Genomic DNA, 26,288 nt, shown 5'->3' on the forward strand with positions numbered 1-26,288 from the left:
GTGGCCACAGCATGGTGAAATTTGTGTTTGATCACAAGTTAAATGCTGGTAGATTGGAAAATATGTGAGCTACAACTTGGTATTTTGGCTACAACATTAGAGAAAGGTTTTTTTGGGCCCAAACTGATACTCTAGGGTTATCCTGCACACCCTTAAAAATATCTTCCCTCCCTACTAGTACATTGAGTACTCAAAGTGTTGTATAGTGATGTCAGAATTGTGACCTTTAGGAAAGCAGAGCTTGGAGTGCGGAGATGGAGTGGGGAGCGGGACAGAGTATGGGATTGGAGACTGACTTAGCTTGTGCGCTAGGCCCTTCTGTGGACCTTGGTCCCTAACCCGTTAAAGTGAACAGATGAGAGTAGAGGATGAAAAAGAGTAGAGTAAAGGCCCTTTGGAGAAGAACCAGAAAACTTAGAAGGGGATTTGAGTAAAGGCAAGGGAATCTAGTTGATATTTAAACTGCGGGAACAGAGTACAGGAGCTACAACTTATATACTGTCGGAGGACTGGGAGCTTGTAAGGAGTAACTTGTAATGTAGGTACAGAGTTCCATGTGGACAACTATCTAGCGGGGGGAAATTGTATGTGGAGGTGGGGTACAGGGTTATGCCAATTGGCAGGACACAAGGAGCATAATCCCAAGAGTGCCAAAGATTCAGGGGGTTTGGACATGAGGAATGTCCTCTTCAAAATTCTGGAGTTATGCCTTCCAATATGGATATGACAGGTGAAGATGAAAGAAAATTTTGGGCTAAAATCATGATAGATGATTCTAAATTATCTGAACTTGCTTATATAATGGTCACAGGTCTTGTCACACCACAAAGTTGTGTTAGGTAGCTAGCAGTGTTCAGAAAACTAAGTAAAATGCCTGGCCATGCTAATCTTAATGAGTAAAAAAAGTAACTTTCCTGTAAAGAAAAAGATAGGCTCATAGTGAGAGCAGTTTTTGTGTATCAGGATAAACAGGCAAAAGGGGAGGACATAGATAAGAAAGGTCTTATCTGGGTTTGTTAAGAGGTTTGAACAAGACCATTTTCAAGAACAAGGTGTCAAGGTTACACTTAATTCAAAGGCATTTTCAAACTATGTGAAAGGAAAGCAAATATTTAGCTCATTCAATGCTAGCAAAAGATGGTCAATTCCACAGGAAACAGAGATAGCTATCAAGTATACAAAGGATATAACTTGCCATGGACTTTCTCTTAATCACCAAATACTCAGGGAACATGTTAATAAGATCCTTTATTCTTGGATTGGAGACTGTTTCAAAAGTGTTAGAAATAACTGGACAAACCATTCGGTGCTTGGGGATAAAGGAAAACTTGGGACCTACTATGCAAAGGGACTTGATAGTGTAAGGGGCCAAGTAGTTAATGAAAAAACTAAAAGCACATACTTTGCTCTGTCAAAGGAAACAGGGTATTGGATGAGACAGGTTTACAAGGTACCGGTGGAGGTCAAGCCTGAGAACAAGTTCTGGCTGGCACACATAGTCTATCAGCAGAGATGTGGCAACAAGGAGACAATAACTGTCATGGTTGCTATTTATGCAGATAGCAAAATATGCCACCAGCTGTGATATTTAGCTTGGGTGGCAAAACCCCATATGATATGGTAAATGGCGCAAAACCTGACCTGCGTGGAATCCGAGAGTTTGGCTGCACCGCATATGTCAAAGACATAGGTGCGGGAAAACTCGAACTGCACGCCAAATTGGGAAAGTGGCTAGGATTTGACAGTGAGTCAAAAGCCCACAGGATCTACTGGCAGGACAAACACACCATAACTGTCGAACGCGACATTGTTTTCAACCCAGAAGAACGACTCATTCCTGCGCCGAATGCAGGCGGCAACGATTTGGACTGTCTATTCGCTGATCCAAACAAATCCTCGCAAAATGATGAGTCAGCAAATGAACAGCAAAACAAAACTGTCAACCTACCGGCCGCTATTCATCCCAACCTTGTGCATAAGGCTATACCACCTGTCAAACAACCACATCCAAACTTACCAGCAGCCATCCATCCTATCCCAGGTCCAATGGTCCCAATCCAACTTGTCAAACTCCCTCAGAACCTTCCCAACGAGCAAAACGACGCTGTTGAAGCAGTCAAAGAGCTCAACAACCGTCCCAGACGCAGCGAGCCAAAGCTAGCCGGCTATTACAAGGCACTACACGAAGGATGTGTCAGCCTAGCCACCGCAATCATGGCAATTGCTGAATCCAATGAAGACAACAACAACTACGCTTACTTCGACACTCAATTTGCAGCAACGGCCATTGACACTTGTCCCAAAAACGACACACCCACAATGGGCGAAGCGTTAAAAGGACAAAATTGAGAGGAATGGCTCCAGGCTATTAATGAGGAATTGAAACAAAACGAAAAACTACGCACCTGGACGCTTGTAAAACCACCACCAAACATCAACATCATACACTGTCACTTTGTTCCCCGCATCAAACGTGGACCCAATGGTGAGATAATCAAGTTCAAAGTACAACTTGTTGCAAACGGCAACACCCAAGTCTACGGTCTTGACTATACAGAAACCTACTCTGCAGTTTCTTGCATGACCACTAACCGCCTAGTCCTTTCACATGTGGCAGCCCAAGGCTGGGAGGTACATCAAATCAATATCAAAAGTGCATACATGAATGCTAGTGTTGACGAGGACATATACATGCATCCGCCACCACACTATCTCGACGATCAGCAAAAGAGTCTGGTTTGCAAACTTAACAAGGGTCTATACAGACTAAAACAAGCAGGCAGGCAATGGTACGAAAAGCTATCCAAGACCTTTGAACACCTTAGTTTTAAAAAGTCCCAACACGACCGTGCACTATTCATAAAGTATCAAGGTCAAAATGATATCTTAGTATCCGTTTCTGTAGACAACATGCTGATAGCAGGCAACTCAAAGCTTGTTACCAAAGACTTCAAAAACAGCATAAAGCAGGAATACAAGATCACAGACTTAGGAGAAATTAACTGGCTCCTTGGTATTGAAATCAAACGCGACAGAAACACTCGCACTATATCACTCTGTCAACATGCATATATTGACACCATTCTCAACAGATTCAACATGTCCAATTGCAAACCAGTTGCAATGCCAATGCAACCTAGCATTTTATTAGATGACAAGACAACCATCACTCCTGCAGAGATGAACGAAATGAGCAAAATACCTTACCGCAAAGCCATTGGCTCATTAATGTATCCAGCTCTTTGCACAAGGCCAGACCTCTTGTTTGCTATATCCTCTCTATCTCATTTCTTGTAAAACCCTAAGCCGATCCATTGGGAAGCAGCGAAACGAGTCTTTTGCTGTCTCAAAGGCACTCGAAATCATTGCCTAATCATAGGCAGTACAAACAAAGGACTAGTAGAATTCTCTGACACAGATTTCGCATCCCATCTCCATTGACACTCAATCTCTGGCTATCTCTTTCGTATCAACGGAGGAGCCATATCCTGGAACTCTAAAATGCAGCCAATAGTAGCTCTTTCCACCACCGAAGCCGAGTATATAGCCCTATCAAATGTGACAAAAGAAGCAATTTGGCTCAGACAGCTATGGAGCGAAATCGAGCTATCACAGCCACCATCCCAATCACTCTCTACTGTGACAATCAAGGTGCCATTGAACTATCTAAGAACAATGTCTACCATGGTTGAACCAAGCATATAGACACTCGTTTTCATTTTGTCCGTGAAGTCGTTGAACAAGGTTTTATAAAACTTGCATTCTGTCCTACTGAAGACATGCCTGCAGACTCTCTAACCAAACCTCTGGCTCGTCCCAAGCTACAATTTTTTGCAGGAATCATGGGGTTGCGTTCAGTTTGAGGGGGTGTGTTGAGGTATAGACTTTATTACAATCATTCTAGTATCCATTTACTACTATACAAACTATCACTGAACACTTTACATATTTTCCTTGTTTTCACTTTTTTGCACATTACATAATCTTAAATTCCCACACTCGAATAGCAAAATTCGGATACATCAGTAACAACAACCTCAGTCTTCTCCAAATAGACTGAGGTATGTCAAACTGCTACTATAGACCATTACAACAAACTCACAATATTTCTTAGTTACTCTATTATTACAGACAACAGTTCAGTGTCTATTCTTTTCACTGCAAGTCCCATCTGCTCAAGCTCATACATCATTGGCTATGTGATGAAAGTAATATCACCACTCAGACATCAAAATGGACACAATTTGTTGCTATCACAAAGTCCTGCAAATATGTATGAGAGGCAGTTGCAAGATGCACTCCAAAAATTGGAGGCCAAAGTGATCCAGCAGAAGCAAGAAGTTATTGCAATATATGTAAGCTGAAAATGTCTTGCAAGCAAACTATTGTGAAAAAGTGCAAAGCCAGCTAGAAATATAGGAGAAAAAGAGAGAAAGGAATAAAAGGGGGCTTGTGTGTGATGGTCTACCCTGACTATGCACTGATAGTGTTTTCTATGAGGCAGTAACACAGCATGAAGTGGCTCAGACAACAGAGAAAAAAGATCAGGGAGAGCCATGCTGCAGTACTTGCAGGCAGAAAGAAGAGAGAGAGCTTATAAAGAGCATAGCACAGAGTCAATGGAAAAAACATGCAGAAGTGCTATTGAGCTGGCAAGGTGAGCAGAAATTGGCAAAAAAGGAGGGTAGGCATGCCAGGTGGCTAAAGCCCAAGTGGCCACTGGCTGAAAGTCCAATTCCTTGACCAACACCCTGCAGAGGAGAGAAGTGAAGCTGATGGGAGCAAAATTGAGGACAATGAGGATAAATTTGGGGAAGAAGATGCATGATAATGGTCAACTGGTACATTTCCTTGAGCAATCTAATTATCATTTTTTAATACTTTTATATAGTAATCACCACGTGATGTGACATTGTGTAAGAACTGGTTTGGGGCCAAAAAACAATTTCTCATTATTATAGTTAGTGCATGTTCTTCTGAATAATCCAGTAAAGTATTTATTCAACATCTACTACAAGGCCATGTATTTATATTATTCTAAGTATCTTTCTAACTACTGCAGAACACAGTGTTATGGTTTTTTTGTGTAAAAGACTAGGTATTCACTGTATCACATTGATCCCATGTTTAAGGCCCTAGAAGAAGAAAAAATAGGCAACCAGGTTAAGTATAGATGCGCTGGTTGTGAGACTTTTGACCACCATGTGGATAATAAAGTATCAAATAGGGGTAATTCCTAGATACATAATTATCTTTTTTTGTTGGTGTAAGGAGCTTAGACCTTGTTGGGAAATTAGCATCAGCGATGTAAATTCATAATAACACAGCCTTCATAATAATGTGTTTAAGATATAAATTATAGCCCTACTCTAATATATATTGCCTGGTACTTGTACTATTTTTGTCCACACTTGGCTATACTGGTTTTAGACCAACCAAGTATAGTAATATGTTAATTGAGAATCCATGTGTAAATCATAAAAAGTCTTTAAATAAATCTGCTGTGCCTGTGGCTGTAATTGTTTTATTTGTGGGTATGAACACAACTTCCTTTGAGAAGCAATTGACCACTATTACTGAATCATACCCATTTGACCCAGGTGTAACAACCAAAGTTTTGATACTCTGGCACACAACTCAGACAAGCAAGTGTGATGGAAATAGAAGTGGATAAACCCCTTAGTGGTAGGACCAAGTTAGCTGTGGGTAAACAACAGAAGGACTTGCTGAGGAGTCTCCTGGATCTATTGCAATATTTATACTACTACAGGTTATTTGTATATGTTGTACTATACAGCTGATAAAAGTAGTGGTTGATGATATCATAGAGCACAGCCTATTGTCATGCACCAAAGTTGATTGGTAGCATGGACAGGTGTCAAAAATGAAGCAAATATTCAAAAAGACTCACCTTTGCGCCACACAGGCACAGTGCCACGTGGAATAGTAATTAATATTGCCTTTTTTGAACTTGTGGCTGATCAGCACAACCTCTATTAGGCAATTCAGTTGCGTTCACCTTTGCTTTTCCATTCGGTACTTTCCACATTTTGGCATTTTGGCAAATTTTTGCGTCGCCACGGGCTACACATTGCGCCCTTGCTTTCGTCATTCTCCCTTACTTTTTTTCTTTACTCAGCCCCACCATGGGACCCTTGATCTCTTTTTTATTCTCACCTGACGGTCGCTTCTGGATCCTCATTCTAGTTCACCTCCTTGTCACCTCCACCCTCCTCCTGCTCGTCATCCTTGCTCCCCCACCATACCTGATGTCACCACTCTCCATCCGCTTCCATTTCCGATCTGTTGACCAACACGTGCCACTGCTGATATCAGCAAAGTGTGAGGAATCGATTTTTCTTATCGCATTCCCGTCATGTCGTGGTTAGCAGATTCGATCCCCATCACTCCTCTTGCCCTTGGACTAGAGATTACAGCTGGTGTCTTATTACTTTTATCATTTTTCTTCTTATTCTCTCTTCACACTCACGTTCTATCGTACCTACAACGAGGTAGACTCGTTGTCGACCCTCAAGAAGATATCCAGATGACATAGCCACGATTCAGTGCTATGTCTGGGAATACTTCGGAGGAATATTGATAAGCGAAGAAGGTAGTGAATCAGCGCCTTCTCATGGGCTTACTGATACAGCCAATCGCATATCCCTTACCAATACGTTTTCTGATACGATTAGTAAACACGATAGATCGGACCACTTCCTCCCTTTTTTCTTATTGGTTAGTTAGCTGGTCAGACCACTTTCTCAGTAGTTCCCTTTCTCGGTCTGACCATCGCCGTTCACTATATAGAGAAGTATATACTCAATGTATTGTTCTCTAGTTCAATATTAGTTTGGATTTGCGCTCTTACCGATACTCTTCATTCTCATACTCTGATTCACCGCCTTCAAGGAAGGACTTGACCAGACATTGAGCTTTGTTATATAGCTTCGTATTTGTTGCCTGACACAAAGCCCTGGCGGCCAGTCCAAGTTGGGCAAGAGGTCCATCTTCATGAAGTTGATCTTCCATCATATACCATCAAAACATTGGTTGCTCATCTCGCCTGGTTGGAGTGTGGGTGGGTAGTTTTTGAGCTGGAGAAGGTTCATCCCCTTGCGTTGCCCATGTACATTGCCATCCCATTCACTTGGGTACACTTATCTTTCGTCCATCGTCTTAGCTACAGCTACAGCTACTATACGCTGCCTGGGACTCACTTGTTCCAAATTGGAACTACTCCCCTCTCTCCCTTGTTTGACCAGGTGGTCCAGTATAACCAGTCCATTGGTAAGGCCATGGAACCATCGGATTTGGAATAGGTGGTGGACCGGTGGCTCCAGTCTCTTTTTTTCAGCAGAACATTCATTTACAGTGCAATTATTTTTGATTTTTGAATCATTTTTATGGACACATATTTTTTTAGAATGCCTGACTGACAATAAAGGAACTGTGTTGATACTGATATTGTTTTTCTATATCCTCTTTTTACTGCATCTTCCCATGACTTGACTATGATTTTCTTGCTTTTTTTCTGTTTTTGGACTGTATTTTATGGCTGTACAAACCTGTGATGTTACTTACACAGCATTTATTGTTCTATCTCTTTTTTTTTCCTTATTTTGACAATCTTATCCTGTACTACCTACACAGGATTTGTCGGCATACATTCCTTCCTTCATGTTCTTTCTCATTCTTTTTGCACAGCTATACTGTGCATAGCCTACTTTTCTTTTACTATATAAACCCCTGTATTTTACCTTGTAAAAAGAACAAGAACTCCAATCCAGACTGGCGGAGGCAAGCAACAGGCCCGGTCAGAGGAAAGAGAAAGCAAAGTTTTGTATTCTAAATCCAATCAACAGTGCTTCCACACCAGCTGCTGAGCTAAGGTACTCCCCTTGACACTGGGGGCCATGTATATTTGTTTGGTTCTTTCTAGTACCTCGGAACAAAGAGCTCGCAACAAACTCGGGGTACATGCTCAAGTTTCTGCCAGCTAGCAAATGCTCAGCACCGGTCTGGCTCCCAAGTCTTACTGTTTGAAAGATGTTCACTTAACCCTGTGGTCTGAGTTTGCACAAAGTGTGAGAGAGTAAGAAGAGCAAGTCCTAATGTTATAACCTAGAGTTTGTATACTCTGGCACACAACTCAGACAAAGCTATAAAGAAGTGAGGGGAGTGGTTACCCTTTGGATAGGACTGAGTTTGTTGTGGGTAAACAACAGGAGGACTCGCTGAGGAGTCTCCTTGATCTATTAGGGTATATATACTACTACATGTTTGTTTGTACATGTGTACTATACAGTTAATAAAGGCAGTGGCTGATGATGTCATGGGGCACAGTTTATGTGGCCAGCTCCACTGTGTGAGATACTTGTAGCTAAAAAATAAAGAAAGGCAGTGCAGCGTGAGAAGGTGGAGTTTGAACAAAATGAAGAGTGCCGCATAGCACAGTGTGTGAAAACTACAGAAGAAAGTTAAAGAGGAGAATCAAATTTAAAGGTCTGAAAGTTGTGTATCGTAACAGCCGCTTTTATCTGCAGGAGGAGGAACACTATAGATTTGTGTCCCTTTCTATTGACGTCAATGTGTACATTGGCCAAGCTTGGGTGTCGAGATTTATCAAAGGAAATTATGGTATGGAGACATGCAAATACTGCTGCTCCCAGTGGGTTGGATAGGTCTAAATGATCTTTAACAAGTTAAATCATGTCAGTAGTAAAGGGTATTTGTTGTGGCTGTTTAGCTTGTGGAGGGGTTAAAATGTTGGCTGCCATCATGAGTGTGGTGAGTCTGTTCTTGTCAATCAACCATGTGAGATCATTGAGTAGATGCCATGCTTGTACCCCATGGAAATAGTTGTTTATGGTTTTGTGGGAGTAAGTCCCTGCCATGCTGGAAATCAAGGTCTCAATGAGATGAATACTGGCTGGTGCTCTGTCTGGTTCCAATATGCCTCACAAATCACAGAACGTATGATAGACTAATAGTCCGGACCCATAGACTTCTTGGATTGAAGTTGACCATGCATTGACCATTACGTGGCAAGTCTGTTCTCTGTCACTGGGCTGTATGAGGGACTCAGTCGATTTGAGATGTTATGGAATGTGTGGTTTCCATAAAAAGATAGAGGACAAAGGGTTGTGATATTTTCTGGCTGCTGGGTTCAGATATGGGTGGGATTATGAATTGAGTTGGGGGTGGAGATGAGAGTAGGGAGTTGTCGTGTTCATAGATGAGGGATGGTTATATGTTTTGATTCAATGGTTGGAGTAAGGGGATGGGAATGAGATTTGGAAGTCTTCAAGGGTTTGACGGATGGTGGGAGAAATAGAACCTCTTCCCATGAACACTGGATATTCGATGAGGAGGCAATCAGCATCATTTGGGATGAAAACGGAGGGAAGAAGGTCTTTGATTGCCATGAAAACCCCTCTGGATGGTGGGCCGGCTGGATTGAGCTTTATGTGAACATACTGAGTGAAGATGCAGCAGTTTATTGCCATTGTGAGTGATACGATTGATCTGAAGACTTTGTTGACTTGTGCATTTTGGCTGTGTCTTTTTTAACCAGGCGTTAATGACTCCTTGATTGTCTCTGTATATACATAAGTGGGTGCTTTCTTGGATGAGAGGTAGGATGGTCTTGACAGCCAGTTAAAACACCATGGCTTCTGCCCAACAGAGACAGTGATGTCTCTGCTATGGGTTTTCCAGGTGGGATCAAGTCTCCATGCTCACCATTGCTTTCCAATGGTGAGTTTGATGCCGACTGATAAGCTTACATCAAAGGATACATTAAGGTTGAGGATAGGTTTTGGTTGAGGTATGATTTGGGATGGGTTGGGTTGAGAGAGATGGTTTTTCCACCAGAGTACAACTAAGTAAGTGCCCTTTGGTGCATGTCTTGCTTTGAAAGGCTATTCATAAAAAATGGCTGTAAATTCCTCAAGGTTGGTCAGACAGGTGTTTCATTCAGTAACCACAAGGGCTGTATGTTGCAATTTTCCTAATACACCACAGGAATAAAACAGTAATAACCAGACTAGCTTGCTTCTAATATGTAACTAAAAAGTTGACTCTCAGTTTCCATTTAGCCAAGCTGTTATTGTTTTAGTGTTTAAACAACTATATTTATGATAGCTTTACTATATAATTGTTGATTATTTGTGTAAAAGATGTACTAGTTTAGTGGTAGTTTAATGTTATTATTTTGAGCTTTGGCTTTAAGTGAGTGACATTTGTTAGCTTGCTAATACCTAAAACCCTAGCCACAAACCAGTCTTTGTTATGTTGGTGGGTTAATTGCTAGTATTTTGAATTTCAACTTTGTGTCTGTGACATCTGTTAGCTTGCTAATACTGGCATCCTGAGCATTTGTGATGTTGTGGGTGGTTATTGTTGCAACATCCTCTGTGTCTCTGCCAGTCAATGTATATGGGTTTACCACCAGGATTGATGATTCTGCCTCTTTCTGATTTTGTACATCTGATGGGGGAGCCATCCCACATGCAGTCTGCGTTGCATTTGGGAAAATCATGGGGGTATGAGCCAAGGCATAATGCACACACTGGATTGGTGGGCATTTTTGTGACACAAAAGGAATGATTGTCACGGTGTTTATGATGTTGATGGTTGCGATGATGATAACAGTTATCGTGGGATGTGTTGCGGGATCTTGACTGAGGGCAGCTGTATGGTTTTTTCTGCCTTCTGTATGGAGATGCATTGTGATGTATGCGGTAGGTAGTTTGTTCGGCTTTTGGGCCTGCATGAGTGTCACTCATCTGACGGTTATGATATCATGTATATATATGATGCATGTGCAAGTGTTGTTGTTACAATATATGATTTTTATTCAATTATAATTATGTGAATGCATTTGCATTTGCATGTGCATGTTGTTGTTACAATTTCATCTACACCCTTTATTTCTTTTCTTTTCTTTTATCTTATCTTGCATTGCCACACAGACATTCTATCTTTGGACCTCTTATCCCATTTGACACTATTGTCTTATCAGCTATCTTTAGCTATTCTCCAAGGATTCTCCTATCTGCACTTCTCTTGACAAATTATGACATTTATTTATAGTATGAGAAAACATGCATTGGCCAGGGCTTGAACCTGGGACTCCAGCTTTCATGGTCTGGTGCTTTACCAACTAAGCTACCAAGGCGTACTTGGAAAGCATACTGATTGGTTACATGCCCAGAAGGTCCAGAATCACTGTATACGGGTGCGGATCCCATTGTGTTGTGATATCTCTTAGATCATACAACCACCCTTTGATCTATCTTTAGCCATTTCTCCTAGGATTCTCCTTATAGCTCATCATATGACTATAAGCCCTTATTGCCATTGGTACCTATTTATATCTTACCTCATGGACACCTCATGACCAACACCCGTCATCACTATTGGTCTATTGTGTTACCTCTTTCATACTTACCCGTTTCCTCTCAACTTATCTACAAGCCTCCCCTGAAGTAGACTAACAGTATATATACCGCATGTATGTAGCATAGTTCTGCATCATGAATCTACCTCATGATACCCAGTAATGCCTTACATGAGCTAGCTCCCATATTACCTTTAGAATCCCTGGCAGCTAGTGGAAGACCAACTTCTCTTCCTAAGAATGGTGCCATACACACTTATCATCAGCAGGAAAGCACCAAAGAACCCGATGTCGATGATGAGAACTGCTGTTAGAAAACCACACACAAAAACAAACTAACACACAATCCTCCCAGATTCCACGGAACTTGTTTATGGGCTTTGCCTCCTAGAATAGTGGGTGCTCTGGTTGTTCGTGGGGTGGTATGTATAAAGATCCTTCAAAGTAAAAACCCAGAGGTGTATGAGTGTGGGTTTTGAGGAGGAGGGATGGTTGAATTTATAGAAAGATAGGGAGTTTGTGGCGAGTATAGACAAGCACTACCTTGCTAATTGTAGCACAAGGTAGGTTTGAGAACAACAATATGACGAGGTGACGAGGTTTCCAGTGATAGCAGGCTCCTGATGCACAAACTGTAGTGTCCAAAAGGACTCTAATCGAAAGGGATAACAATGACTTCAAAAGTGGGAAGTGACGATGACAGCAATTAACAGTGGTAGCAGTGGGAAGTGTTGTGACCACACTGGATCACAAGTAGCAGAGAATAGTGAACTTGAGATTAGAGAAGAAGTCTGGATTGGAGTTCTTGTTCTTTTTACAAGGTAAAATACAGGGGTTTATATAGTAAAAGAAAAGTAGGCTATGCACAGTATAGCTGTGCAAAAAGAATGAGAAAGAACATGAAGGAAGGAATGTATGCTGACAAATCCTGTGTAGGTAGTACAGGATAAGATTGTCAAAATAAGGAAAAAAAAAGAGATAGAACAATAAATGCTGTGTAAGTAACATCACAGGTTTGTACAGCCATAAAATACAGTCCAAAAACAGAAAAAAAGCAAGAAAATCATAGTCAAGTCATGGGAAGATGCAGTAAAAAAAGGGCAAGGCAAAACACTATCAGTATCAACACAGTTCCTTTATTGTCAGTCAGGCATTCTAAAAAAATATGTGTCCATAAAAATGATTCAAAAATCAAAAATAATCGCACTGTAAATGAATGTTCTGCTGAAGAAAAAGAAACTGGAGCCACCGGTCCACCACCTAGTCCAAATCCAACAGTTCCATGACCTTACCAATGGACTGGTTGTGTTGGACCACCTGATCAAACGAGGGAGGGAGAGGAGTAGTTCCAATTTGGAACAAGTGAGTCCCAGGCAGCGTGTGGTAGGTGTAGCTGTAGCGAAGATGATGGACAAAAGATAAGTGTACCCAAGTGAATGGGACAGCGATGAACATGGGCGATGCAAGGGGATGAACCTTCTCCAGCTCAAAAACTACCCACCCACACTCCAACCAGGCAAGACGAGCGACCGATGTTTTGATAGTATATGATGGCAGATCGATGTCATGAAGATGGACCTGTTGCCCTATTTGGACCGGCCGCCGGGGCTTTGCTGATATCAGCAGTGGCACGTGGTAGTCAACGGATCGGCGACGGAAGCGGATAGGAAGTGGTGACATCAGAAATGGTGGGGGTGCAAATAAGATGAGGAGGAGGAGGGTGGAGGTGACGGAAAAGTGGATTAGAATGGGGATCCAGAAACGACCATCAGGTGAGAATAAAAAAGAGAGGAAGGGGCCCATGGTGGGGCTAGGCAAAGGAAGGGGAGTAAGGGAAACAACAAAAGCAAGGGCGCAATGCAATGTGTAGCCAGTGGCGACGCGAAAATTTGCCGAAATGCCGAAACGCGGAAAGTACCGGATGGAAAAGCAAAGGTGAGCGTGACTGGATTGCCTAATAGAGGTGGTGCTGATCAGCCACAAGTTCGGAAAAGGCAATATTAATTACTATTCCACGTGGCACTGTGCCTGTGTGGCGCAAAGGCAAGTCTTTTTGAATATTCGCTTCGTTATTGACAGCTGTCCATGCTACCAATCAGCTTTGGTGCATGACACCGATGCAGGCACGGGTCACACGGAGGTTTGTAACAGTTGTGTGATCAATTGTATTTGCGTGAATGAGTATATGTGCATGGGTGTGTGTTAGTTGGTTATTGTGATTGATGATTGTGGGTTGAATGTATGATGGAAAGTAGAGAGTATTGATTAGAACACAATGTAGGATGTATGTTATAATGAGAAAAGAAGAGATATGCCTATTTGATTTCCCTGGTGTAGGTGCTCATCAAGAGCTGTCTCTCAATGGATCCCAGTAGATTCCCGTTGATGTTGGCTATATTAAAGACTGACTCTGAATTGAGTTTCAGTTGGTTGTGCCGTTCTCTTCTGACTTGAGCTTGATATGCTAACAATGCTTCTTCTCCGTGCAGGGTGCAGCGCAGAGGGTGGTTCTCAATGTGGCTGAAGAACCAGATAAGAGAATCAAGGTGTCTGCATGGCCATGCCAATTTCTCAGCATGGTTGAGGGTTGAGGAATGCAGTGCGAGCTACTGAAAGTTGCGCCATGGTCAGGTTTTCATCTTGGATGACGTTCCGAGAGGCTCAAGTGGAAGATATGGGTCTGAGTGCGACTAAGTCACCCATTTTGGTAAAGCTGAAAGAGTTGGCATTTGATTGCATTGTTGTGGCAGCTTCAGTGCAGCCTGCAGGTGTGAAATACCAGAGTTCGATGTATTCTATGTCTTCTAGCTTTTGCAACGCGTAAGAAGATGGTTGGTCAAGGATGAAGGATAGAACCAAGCTGTTGTTGTCAAAGTCTTTGACCTTGGTTTTTAGTTTGTTGCTCTCCTGGTCAGGATTATTTGCTGGTTGAGGGTCAGGAAAAGCATCGCAAGGGTTGACAGGAATTTGTGCGGGATTGGCTGGATGAATGTTGTTGCAAGTTCTCCGTGTAGCAGTAAGGTTTTTGATGGCTTCTTCATTAGTTAGGCCAAGGATACGAATGAGACCATTTCTGATCTCCTCGTGTTCTTGTGATGTGGGTTTTGTTGAGGCTCGGGTTCAGGCATACAGTATATGGTAAATTATTATTGGTAGATGTGCGTAGTGGGATTTGTTAAGGATTGTTCTAACCAGAGTATGCGAGAAATATCAAAATAAAAGAAAGAAAGATAATTCTTGAATATTTTGTCTATTTTGTGGCCAGCATAAGTGTTGCACTAAAGAAAGAGAGGTCGTGTGACTCTCACGTCGGACCAAAGACAATATTCTGATGGCCCCTTCCGTGCCGTTTGGTTCCGTAGAATTCCAATTGATGTTGGATAGGTGGTTCGTGTGACACGTGCACGTGATTGTGAGCTGTGACGAATACGTGCGAACTTGGCCCAACTTCAAGTTGTTTCAAGCGTTTCATCCATGGAAATCGCGTCCGTTCAAGAAAAACTACCAGAATGCTCGCCAAATCTCATGCCATTCCACCTTTCGTATTCAGGTCTTGCTCCTATATCCACGTATTTCCGCGTCAAACCTCCGCCGTCCAAGTCTTTAATGGCGACTAGCACCAGCCTTACTGCAGAGACATCTCAAATGAGCATTTCATCATCTACTACAGTTGTAGAAAGTCAGAGCACTTCTGCTGATAACGCCTTGATACAAACCCAAAGCAGCGTAGGAACGCTTTTCGCACAAAATGACCACGTTATGCTTGAGCAGGGCTCCCTGTCAGTTGTTCAAGGCACTTCTGGTACCGAATCCACCCTGCCGAATACGCATTCGGGGGAACAGGGAGGGAGCAAGGAAGATTTGGGCCGTTTTGTGGCTAGCTTTAGGGGAAGACTGATGCAAGGGGTGAATGTAGACCTTCCCGAAGGATACGGCGGCCTTGTTCTACGCTCTCCCAATGCTGCTGCTGGGAACACCTCTGCGACAATCATACCCATAAAGACGAGAGGGACTAAACCACGGTCTAAATCGAGACCAGGGATTGGTGCTAGGGCAACTCGAAGGATCACTCGTAATGCGAAGGATGATATTGAACCTCAGGATGATAACGATATTGATGACAATGCAGACGAAATTAGAGGTGGGAAATACACGGATGAGGACAATACCATTACTCGCATCCTAAAGCCAACAGAAATGTTCTCTTCGTTTGTACTGTGGTCTCCAGATAATCCTGTTGACGCAGGAAAAGACGAGTATCTGCGATCCTTAACGGAATGGACCAGGTTGGCTGCTGAGGTATGTCTTTTTTATATATATATCTTCTGTTTTCTGACATGCACGCTCGTCGCTCGCACGTTAACAGATACACCGTTATGATGAATAAGGAGAAGTACCGTCGTATCCGTGATGTCAAGACTACCATCTCGACGCCCATGTTGACATTTCAGGCGCTTCCCGCCATTGCGTATCATTTATAGATGATTCTGACTTTAGGTGTACGTACCACCGGCCCCTTCGCACGATGTATTCCGTGCCCGAGCTCTTTCTCCAAAGCTTACGAGGATGTAGATACCAGTCTTGCCTCGACTGGAACTGTGAATTTATTGACACGAATATTTTGTATGAACGATGGTCGTTGACACAAGCAGAAAAACGTAAGTTTGAGAGCGAACCAAAAAATTGCGAATGGAAAGCGGCTGAAACACAGCCACGATCTAAAAATCAGGCAGGGACATCACAAGAGCAACCAGAACCAGTGTGCAGCGTGGAACCAATTCGAGCGCGGGCTGAGATTCCCTGCAGTCAGCTGAGTCTGAGACATCCCGCCTTTATATTTTCCCTCAACGTTGGGACCTCTGTATATTCCACTCTTTACTCCCTTCCTTTGCACTTCCCTTCCTTTCCTTCTGGGCTTAATCGGACAGCGTCCAAACGTAAGTGGAGCATCAATGATCGTGTTCACTTTTTTAAGAAATTAGTTATTTTAGATATACCAGAAATAACATGTTCGCTACCCTGCTTTTGACCGCTCTGGCCTCTGCTGCTATTCTCGTTCGCGCAGACCCCTCCCCCAGTACCCCCGCCCCAAATGACGTTTACATAGAGGGTCAACCATGCCAAATCGCTTGGGATGTAGATCCTACCGGTACCTGGAAAAATATGAGCATCGAATTGATGACTGGCGACAACTTTAACATGGTGTACTTGACTAGTTTGTTGTTTTAGCTTCAACTCTTTAACATCATGCTCATCCGATTTTTTCTTTTCAGCCGTGGCTACAGTCGATGGGACCGACCCAACGAAAACCACCTACTCGTACACTTGCCCTCAGGTCAGTCTCGATCAATACAATCACAGTTAACCTTTACCTCATGCTTATTTTTTTTTAGGTTACGCCCCACTCTCCAATTTACTTCTACCAGTTCTCGTCTCCTGCTTCTACTAATAATACCTGGACTGGCCGCTTCACTATCACCGACAAAGCGAGCGACGTCGTCTCTCCTTCCCAATCTACTCAGCCAGACGGTGAGGCTATTCCCTGGGGGACTGGCCAATTGGTTAACTATACGGCATCGGTCGCACCTCCTTCCGGTGCGACCAGCGCCGTGTCTGCAACTGGCACGGCTCTGGGCACTCCTTCTGACACCAACCCTGTGACCTCCACTCCCGTTGCATCAACCACCTCGAGTGGCACGCCTGCGGTTGTCGTCCTGACCTCTACGATGACGCCGACAAGCTCCTCTGTTGCTCCCCCCACGTCTTCCAATGCCGCTACCGGCGTGACATCTGCGAGGGTTCTGATTATCCAGACCTGCGCTATACTCGGTGTTTCTGCTCTTGGGTTCAGCCTACTGCTCTAGAGATAGGGTACGACAAGCGAGGACACGGCTTTAGAAAGGCGCAATACCCCCCATTCCCAGTTCATCGATTTTCTTATTATCTATTTTCCCCTCGATTTCCTCAGTTTCATGACACACGATTCTTCGCTGCGCAACCTTGCTCTTTCTTGTATCGCCGAACAGTCTGCATCAACTAACTTGTCTTGACGAGCGGTTACTTGCATGTGTATGCTATTTTTTCTGCATTTTCTGCTGCTAGCTTTACATCTTTCATACTATCGCGAACCGTCGTCTGGTTGCTTTTTAATGCTTTGGGTCCTCTTTAATGTTCTCGGTAACTTTCCATGTGCTGCGACGATCGCTTGATGTTTATGGATGCCGATTCGAGCATAGCTATTTTATATATTATTTAAGTAGCAGTACGTTTTGCTCGTTCACAAAAGGTCAAATATCTTCAACTTCTTCGTGGTTTCAGGTTTTCTGTTGGTGCTTTGGCAGCAATTCGTTTCTTTTGTGGTTGTAGAAGGTACAAAAATATTTATGCAAATATGAAATGTGCAATGTTAGATCGCGTGCCCAAATACTGGGGGCACGCAAGGCTCAAGATTCTCCAGGTAAAATTTTCGCAACCTCCATCAAGCTATCAAACCTTTTATCCTCTGCCCAGGCGATGGTTTGATCTGTTTTCAATGTCAAAGCTTCGTTGAGACCCCTCGTTGGTTTCCCTTCCTTCTCCAAGATGGCTATTTCTTGGTCTACGGCATCAAGCCAAGCTTTCGCCACTTCGGTCTGAGACGAAGTCATGGTTGGAACACGCAGGGCCCAGAATGGCCGATCGGTTGCGTGAGTCACATACCCTTTAAAATGGATCGAAGAAACATAAGCAAAAGCGAATACCCATGAAAATGATAGCACCTACCTTTTGGGCGGATTTGCTCTGGGGTCCATTGAATCTCATAACGGAACACAGGGAACCCAACTTTCTGGAAATCTCTCACAAACATCCTCACAGGCAAGTGCACCTGTCCGTCACTCAACATCTCCCCAATCAACCTCTCCGATTCATCCGCGCTCGCTGAAGCAGGAAGGGTCCTGTACTTCTTCACGAGCTTCTCGACGATAGGTGTGGGGTAATATCTAAGGACGTTCGGAAATATGTCTTGCGGACCGTGAATGGGATGTGCGATGGCGTAGAGATACCATTCTTCGGTGAGGTCGCCTATAGCAATGGATTTGACACCCTTTTCGCGGAGGCGAAGAGCAAGTTCACCAGTTCTCTGCCATGTCATGGGGTCGGGAGTGGTAGCGAGCCACTCGCCGTCAAGGCACCCACGGAAGGTACCGTTCTCGACGCCTACCGCATCTGTTTCAATAACATGAACCAAAGCGGACGCTGGGACTTTGGAGGGGTCTCGGAGAGTTGTGAGGATGTCGGGTGATGTAGGATCTAGGTCGAGGGCGCGACAAAGAGCATAGAACTGGGGGCGCAGTTCTGTAAGTGCCTTCGGATTAGTTCTGCCAATAAGGGGAAATCGTGGGTTAGAAGAAGCTACCAAGGGACAAAAACAAGTCACATACAACAACGCATTTGATTGTAATTGCGCAGAGCGGAATGGCGCATTTTGTCCTGGAGGTAGACGCGATGCATGATGAAGAATTTGATGAACAGAATGAGCACCTAAAACATGGAACAGTCAGTCAGAATATCCACTGTAAAAGGAATGGTGACTTCACATACCAGCAGAGAGGCCCGAAACTTGTACATTCTCGGGATCACCTTTATGAAGTAAATTTATGAACAACACGAATCTTGACAATGATAAATCATTATGAAAATTTTCTATTCCCTTACCTCCAAAAGAAGCAATATGCTCCTGCACCCACTGCAACGCAAGCCACTGGTCCTTGAACCCGAAGTTACCATCGACCTTGGGCTCATCGCATGCAAGGAAGCCGAAGACGGAAAGGCGATAACCAATGTTGACCCAGACCTCGTTGCGAGCAGCAGACACATATTGTGCTTGGTTGCTTAGTCCGTGGGGGGAACCAAATTGAAGAAATCTACCGAGGTAATATGAATTATGTTCCCGGGAATGGTACAACAGACTTAGGTGAACAAACATACCCTCCATGGATATAAACCTTTACTGGAAGTTTCGCACCTGGAGTGAAAGAAGGGGGAGAGACAATATTCACAAATAAGCTAGAATGCGAAAGATAGAAAGGACGTGGTATTTTCTTAGTCGTTAGACTTTAGCGAAAAATTTTGCCCTTACGGATTTTCTGACGGGTCTCCCAGACCAACTCTGTCAATGTAAAGTGTGCCTTTCATAAAATAATAGTAAGAACGAATTTTTACCACACATCATCACCCATTGGAATCGTACCTGCAGCTTGGCCGTCGTTGTGTGGTTGCACCGCGTCTATGAGAGACGTTAGATTGTAAGGTTGTCTGTGTAAATAAACGAGACGAACGTTTAGATTCCTTGATGTACTTTATATTCTCATATTGATAATCCGGTGGAAGCGGTTTTGGGTCTTCGAAACGAATAGGAGGTAAAGCATAGGGTACCTCTGCAAATAATTTGACATAGTTTCCGGTTTACATAAGAGGGCAAGATGTAAGCTCATAATCGAATTGCGGTTTGATCGTTATCACCAACTCACCAAGGAATACCGCAGCCCCATTGGCCGCTCGTCCCCCTTGGATGGATCCAAACTTGGTCTCTACCACAACACTAGCACCCTGTTGCAATTCCTCTCCAAGATGTACGCTAGCCATGTCGATTTGAAAGCAACCAGAGCAAACTACATCCTGTAGCCGCACGGTGCTTATATGGTGTTGCAAAATCTCAAGTCACTTGAGCCATTCGAAATCATATGCGTCATGTGAGCACATGTGAGCACGCGTGTGAACTCCCCTGCAGCCCAGTTTACGATAAAGAACGAAGTGGCATAAGCAAGGAACAAGATACTATAAGTACACAAACGGGCAGCCGACGGATATCTCTCGAGAACCTATAGTTAGTGATGCTTCAGGCTTCATTTCTTTGTTATAGCCGACTTTTCACTTTCAATTGCGGGAACCCTTTGGGCATCTTTGCCCCAGGGACGGGCTCCTTTTTAGCTCTGAACTCAGAGGCCATTTCGTGTAAAGTAGCCCAGTGAACATTGTCGTGTGTGTTAACCCACTGAATGAATCGTTCCTGTGTGCATGCTCGTCAGACCATCAGATTACAGAAGCTAGAACTCGGCGCACCAGCATCAGGAGAACATGAGGACGGCTACACAAAAGTTCATTATGTGCGACCTTATGTTTATAGATCAAGGAAACAAACGTACCCACTAACATCTGGATGAATGGTAATAGGGAAGATAAAATCACCTTCTTCTCTAGTGGGGTGTTTCAATATATCAATACATAAACAGGTCCGGGATCTCGCACCTATAACAGTACGTGAACATATCTTTCCACAGCTGTTCGACGTCCCTGGAGTTTACCTAGCAATCAACGCTTGAAATGGAACATCTATTACTAAAATCTAATACAATACTGACCCATCCATGGGAATTTGAACTGGACTTGATGAACCTGTCAATGACGTGAGTTACACAAGCACGCACATGTCCACAAGCTAACATGCTCACATCATAGGGGGGAGATCATCCAAGTACCTAGGAACACGCTAATTTAGGTTCACATGTAAGTGAGAGCGATATAACTTGCGAACCAATTTGCGGGTATCTCGACAAGCCCTGTTTCATTTCCCTTTTGCAACGGCTTCATCCATGTGTGAGCTTTGGCACTGTAATCGATCTTTGTCCAAGTATCTTGATCACGAAGATAAAATGCTTGACAGCTATCGAACATCTAGTAAAATGCAAAGACCAAAAATTAGTGACAAACGCACTCGTGTGCCATACTTGAGTGATCTTTTGGGGAAGAAGTCAGTAAGTGCGCCTTAGCTTACACAACACAGTGTAGCCTTGAATCACCATATTCGATTCCTTTCTCCAACAGGAGATTGGTCCCTTCTTTACTTGTCTCCCACCATGGAGCAACGCTACCTTTGGGTGGAACGCCATGATTGAAATCGGTGAGCAACTTGTATGTGTGATCCAAGATGTCCCTTTGTTGTTCTACGGTCATTGAGACGGGGTTCTGCATGCACTTGTCAGCTAATAACCTCAACAGAGCAGAGTAATCAAACCTCGTGGGAGTAGCCATGGAGTCCTCTGAAACGAATATCTGAACAAAACTTCAATCGAGAAATTAAACATTTTTGCGCTCACATTTCGTGACCTGCATCGCGAACAGCAGCCATCTGTTCAGGGAATGTTTCCAAACTGTGACCTAAGCAATATTAGATGCCATTCAAGCTGAAATTTACAACCCTTACCAGGAATGAACCAAGTAGTTTTGATAGAATATTTGTCGAGAAGCTTCAACAATCGCGGCACTCCGACTTCTCCAGCATACATGCCCTGAGAGACAATGCTTGGTGGTGACATGACTGTGGTACATTGCAACCATACTCACCCTGGATATGTCCAAAGGAGAGTCCTCTCCGCCATAGGAGCCAAGCCTGGAAGACAATATTCAGTCTAGCCCTAATCTCGATACGCGGTACCTACCATCCTGCCACTGCGTCCACGTCAATACCAAAACCAATGAGCACTCGTCTGGGCATGTCTACCTGTCTATCCTCAAGGTGATCCTTACAGGGTTGGTGAGAATAGGTATTATGGCGGTGAATGGCGTCTCGATAAAGCAGAATTGGGAAAGCACGAACAAAGAGGATGTGGTGATATTGTTAGAAATTATATGTGATAAGGGGTAGCAGCTGACCGATGTCTGGAGACATCATCCCATGTCAAGGGTCAAAAGACTAAGACATATACCAAGAACTCGACCATAAAGCATGGGAGAAACATCTGAGGAACCTGAGAAGACAAGCTATATCTGTAGAACATCGTGCTGTCCAAGAAAAGAAAATACATTGTAGAGATAACCAAGGAAGGACCTCCCAGAATTCATCATCAAAGAAGTCTGAGGTGGTTTACAAGTACTAGTAATTCATGTTTCCCACGAACCCATGTAATCAATCGTATTGCTACTTGCTAGATAGTGGCGCTGCCTACTAGACCCAAACCGTCACAGTGATTTGACTGCCAGCAGAACTCAATAGCGCAATAGCTGCCTTTCTGCTCACCTGATTTATCAACATTTCCATATGCTGCCCCTAGCGTTTAGGATGCCTGTGGTGCACCCGGACCGTCCTCACTGGCTTGTCAATGGGTAGAGATAAGGATTTGGTTCACAGGGAGCATCATGCTACGCATTTTCCCACTAGCAACATATTTCTAGCGTCATGGCGCTGGTCCTTATCTCCAGTTGCATGCATGTCCCTGAGGAGTCAGTTTGACGTAATGGTGTTGGTAAGGACAACACATCTCTTCTGGCCGCTTTCACTTCTCTTGCGCGCTCTCTTTCCTGAAGATGCCGAAAGTCGAAAAGTCGGACACTAGCATCGATGTTGTCACGGTGCAGGAAGACGCTTCTGCTTTACGAGCTGCAGACAATGCGTTACTTGCTGAGCTTGGTTACAAGAGTGAATTCAAAAGAGAATTCTCGGTCAGTTATCCAACTATCTTATCTAGATGTCCCAGTACTTACTGTATCTTTCGCTGTATAGATGATCGAGACTGTAGCATTCGCATTTTCCATCATGGGTGTTGTTGCCTCCGTGTCATCTACATTCTCTTTCCCCTTGGTATCAGGTATGGCTAGTTGGATTACCATTTGCCACGTTACTAAGGGCCACTGAATACAACAGGTGGTCATGTCGGTATGGTGTGGGGTTGGTTCATTCCATGCTTCTTCGTCATGGCTGTAGCTACGTCTATGGCGGAACTAGTGTCATCTATGCCGTAAAGTACCCCATAACGTCTATTTCACGAAATGTACTGATTTCCTTGTTCTTACAGGACAAGTGCAGGTTTATATTACTTTTCAGCTAAACTAGCACCACCCAAGTATTCGGCTTTGGCGAGTTGGATTACCGGATGGGCTAATATCACTGGTCAAGTAACTCTTGTCTGTTCCATTGATTTCACTTGGCAAGTTGATCATTAAACATTCATTCGAGGATCGAGCTAAATTATCGTCGTTCAGTGCACAAATGATCACTACTGCAATAGCAGTGGGGTCCAATGGGGCTGTTGTTTTGAGTGCAGGCGCGACATACGGCATTCTACTCGCCATATTATTCTGTCATGGCATCGTATGCTCTGCTGCGACCCATATTTTGGCGCGTCTTAATTTATTCTATGTCGTAATCAACGGTAAATTTATTGTCTACTTTTCATGTTGGTTACCTATCTCACCCCCTACTGTCCAGTGGGTACTAGTATCTCGGCGATAATAGCTCTCCTCGTATGTTCAGGTGACAACAAAGTGTCCACGAAAGATGCGTTCACTCTATATGAGAATAATACTGGATGGATGAATAGTATGTCGCCTCCATGATACCAAGTTGTTGATACTTATCAACGTGCTCCTAGGCGGTTGGGCCTTTCTACTGGCATTTACGTCCCCTATGTGGACCCTCACTGGCTGTATGTGGTACAGTCGTTTCATTTGTTGATGACCTATTGATCGCATGCATTTTATCTAGATGATTCCGCTGCCCACATCTCAGAAGAAGTCGCTGGAGCACAACGTACGGCGCCAATCGCGATTCTTGTCGGTGTTGCAGGTACCCAAATTCTCGGCTGGCTTCTGTTCATAGCAGCTTCATTTGCCACCAATTCTGTCTCGGACCTTCTCACCACCGATTTGCCTCTACCTATGGGTCAGCTTTTCTTCGACGTCCTCGGTAAGAGGGGTATGTTGGCGATATGGAGCTTCATAATTGTTGTGCAAGTAGGTCGATAGCCCCTACATGTGGTTAATGTGACTGAGTATGTTGGTGCGAGTAGTTTGTAACAGGCGCTGCTCAGGGCGTTGATGCCTCTCGCGTAGTCTTCGCTTTCGCAAGGGATAACGCATTGCCTGGTTCTCGTTGGTGGAAGCAGATGAATAGGTATACACAGACACCTGTCAATGCAGTATGGTTCGTCATACTTGGGTCCGCAATATGCGGTCTTCTCGGATTCTCGGCCGCTGCATTGTCGTCGCTTGCTGGGTACGTGTGAAGGCTTTCTCCCTATAATCGTCCTGATCTAGAGTTACCACTCTTACTCCGACATTTCCTTTACAGTGCATCTGTTATTGGTTTATATACGTCCTATGCAGCTCCAATTTTTCTCCGTATCACATCGGGGCGAGATAAGCTGGTACCGGGAACTTTCTCACTTGGGAAGTGGTATATGCCAGTTGGTGTTGTGGCTGTCTCATGGGTCGCGTTCATCATCGTCTTGCTCTTGTTCCCTCCGTCACAAGTGGTCACTTCGCCCGATATGAGTACGTTACGATTATGTTAGGCCTTTTATCGCTGCTTATCTGTGTCAATGTGTTTCAGATTACGCAGTGGTGATAATCATGGGTGTGTTCATGTTTGCTTCCATTTCCTGGGTCGTATCAGCCCGTCATTGGTTCCACGGACCTATATCCAATATCAACGACAAGTCGTCGTTAGACGAGAAGGAGATGTAGGCATCTTCTATTCTTCAACATAGTTAGATCAACAAGTTTCATAATGTATTTATTGTATATTTTGCTTATCGATTCCGCGCCGTTGATGTCCACCTGACCGTGCAACGCGTTGGTAGTGTAATGGAAGTGTTATACTGCCGTCAGACATGGGGCTGGTTCATGACCTTCATGATATGATATGAGCGGGGTTTGATAAGTCTTCAAAAGCGAGCCTTCTGGAGTATTCGAGCTGTTCGGGATGACCCACAAACGACAAGTTGTATGTAATGAAAGATGCAGCCCATCAAGGTTAAGGTGTCAAGAGGCTCCACTCTCACCTTGAAAGAACTTATGTTAAAGAACAAATGTCCAGACGGACCTATTTTCTCAAGATCAATCAAATTATACTCGCCACAGACTAGTGCTAGTTGAGCTGGTGACTGCGTAAGAACACTTCGAGCGGAGCCAGCCTCATCATTCTGCCGTACTGGCGAATCAGGTGTCTTTTTGGTTCAATAGTTTTCTAGGCGTCTTCTGAACCTTGACAAAGGAGAATATCAAAATACACATGCACCGTCATTCTAGACAACCCCGGATAGTGTTTACATACCGTAAGATAAGATTCGAGCCAACCCAGGGCGGTGGTGCTCTTCGGGCGCCCAAAGTCACATTGTATCTTGGATAGCCTCTGGGACGTCGTGTCAAGTGCTAAAAAGTCTGGATTCTCTTCAGGACAATAAGTAAAGAAACATACCGTCCTAAGCGATCCAATGATCATTGAATTAAGAGGTCCGAAAATTTCACCTTCGGATGGCGGCTAAACAAAATCTAGGAATTTAGGTTAACCCAAAGGAGGACCAAGGTTTATTAGCATAATCCACGCTAGACTGCCTCTTCCGTTGAGGAACCCAATATGAAAGCGGCTTCGTGGATCGATAGTCTATTTTCCACAGCATGCCAGATCCACGAAGTAATAGTGACAACGTCTCTCCTATAGAGAAGGCAGTAATGCAGCGCTCCTCAGAATGGCGCCATTTTCTTTGGAGATTATTGAGGTTCTACAACACCATCAGTTACGACATAGAAAATCGTGTATAGGTCGCACGAAAGACTAAGTAAACCCACACGTGTGAGGGGTGTGTATCACGCATGCTACACTGAAAAGAACGTGTCAAGCGTGATTGCGGGAATAGACCAGAATATGTAGCGGACCTTGCGTCGGGCCGTGATAGCACATGATAGCGGTAGCGTTTCTGTTAGCGTTTTCGTCTTCAACTGAGTAACGTCAACTTCTGTACCTAATTTCAGTACCGTTTGGGGAGCTGAAGGTACTTTTGCGTACACTACTATCACAAAGAAAGTGACATACCTTGTGTAAGTCCACACTAGGTGTACAAACACGTTT

The 26,288-nt window shown here is 43.8% G+C and overlaps 5 protein-coding genes across 5 annotated transcripts; 2 read left to right on the forward strand and 3 right to left on the reverse strand.

Annotated features, from left to right (window-relative positions):
• Positions 1 to 10,291: 10,291 nt before the first annotated feature.
• Positions 10,292 to 10,777, reverse strand: SERLADRAFT_440632 (uncharacterized protein; the record flags this gene model as incomplete). The annotated part of the gene is made up of 1 exon (XM_007321091.1): positions 10,292 to 10,777. One exon carries the CDS (start codon positions 10,775 to 10,777, stop codon positions 10,292 to 10,294), a length of 486 nt encoding a protein of 161 aa, XP_007321153.1.
• Positions 10,778 to 14,865: 4,088 nt separating this feature from the next.
• Positions 14,866 to 16,034, forward strand: SERLADRAFT_473695 (uncharacterized protein; the record flags this gene model as incomplete). The annotated part of the gene is made up of 2 exons (XM_007321092.1): positions 14,866 to 15,703; positions 15,771 to 16,034. The coding sequence occupies 2 exons, from the start codon at positions 14,879 to 14,881 to the stop codon at positions 15,789 to 15,791; spliced, it is 846 nt and encodes a 281-aa protein (XP_007321154.1).
• Positions 16,035 to 17,298: 1,264 nt separating this feature from the next.
• SERLADRAFT_473699 (uncharacterized protein) lies at positions 17,299 to 20,052 on the reverse strand (the record flags this gene model as incomplete). The annotated part of the gene is made up of 10 exons (XM_007321093.1): positions 17,299 to 18,104; positions 18,167 to 18,762; positions 18,826 to 18,925; positions 18,986 to 19,024; positions 19,100 to 19,308; positions 19,373 to 19,450; positions 19,524 to 19,572; positions 19,635 to 19,670; positions 19,723 to 19,821; positions 19,915 to 20,052. The coding sequence occupies 10 exons, from the start codon at positions 20,027 to 20,029 to the stop codon at positions 17,848 to 17,850; spliced, it is 1,578 nt and encodes a 525-aa protein (XP_007321155.1).
• A 127-nt stretch (positions 20,053 to 20,179) lies between these two features.
• On the reverse strand, positions 20,180 to 22,257 carry SERLADRAFT_473701 (uncharacterized protein; the record flags this gene model as incomplete). Its single annotated transcript, XM_007321094.1, has 14 exons — positions 20,180 to 20,453; positions 20,507 to 20,531; positions 20,590 to 20,640; positions 20,693 to 20,748; positions 20,806 to 20,839; positions 20,896 to 20,922; positions 20,979 to 21,107; positions 21,159 to 21,180; positions 21,244 to 21,409; positions 21,459 to 21,483; positions 21,541 to 21,601; positions 21,648 to 21,732; positions 21,788 to 21,833; positions 21,883 to 22,257. The coding sequence occupies 14 exons, from the start codon at positions 21,936 to 21,938 to the stop codon at positions 20,301 to 20,303; spliced, it is 936 nt and encodes a 311-aa protein (XP_007321156.1).
• Positions 22,258 to 22,570: 313 nt separating this feature from the next.
• Positions 22,571 to 25,043, forward strand: SERLADRAFT_473705 (uncharacterized protein; the record flags this gene model as incomplete). The annotated part of the gene is made up of 12 exons (XM_007321095.1): positions 22,571 to 22,686; positions 22,748 to 22,882; positions 22,944 to 23,028; positions 23,085 to 23,178; positions 23,236 to 23,367; positions 23,423 to 23,592; positions 23,649 to 23,759; positions 23,812 to 23,865; positions 23,925 to 24,172; positions 24,229 to 24,434; positions 24,510 to 24,712; positions 24,771 to 25,043. 12 exons carry the CDS (start codon positions 22,651 to 22,653, stop codon positions 24,902 to 24,904), a joined length of 1,608 nt encoding a protein of 535 aa, XP_007321157.1.
• Positions 25,044 to 26,288: the final 1,245 nt, after the last annotated feature.

Source organism: Serpula lacrymans (genome assembly GCF_000218685.1).
Source record: "Serpula lacrymans var. lacrymans S7.9 unplaced genomic scaffold SERLAscaffold_10, whole genome shotgun sequence".
Lineage (NCBI taxonomy): Eukaryota > Fungi > Basidiomycota > Agaricomycetes > Boletales > Serpulaceae > Serpula > Serpula lacrymans.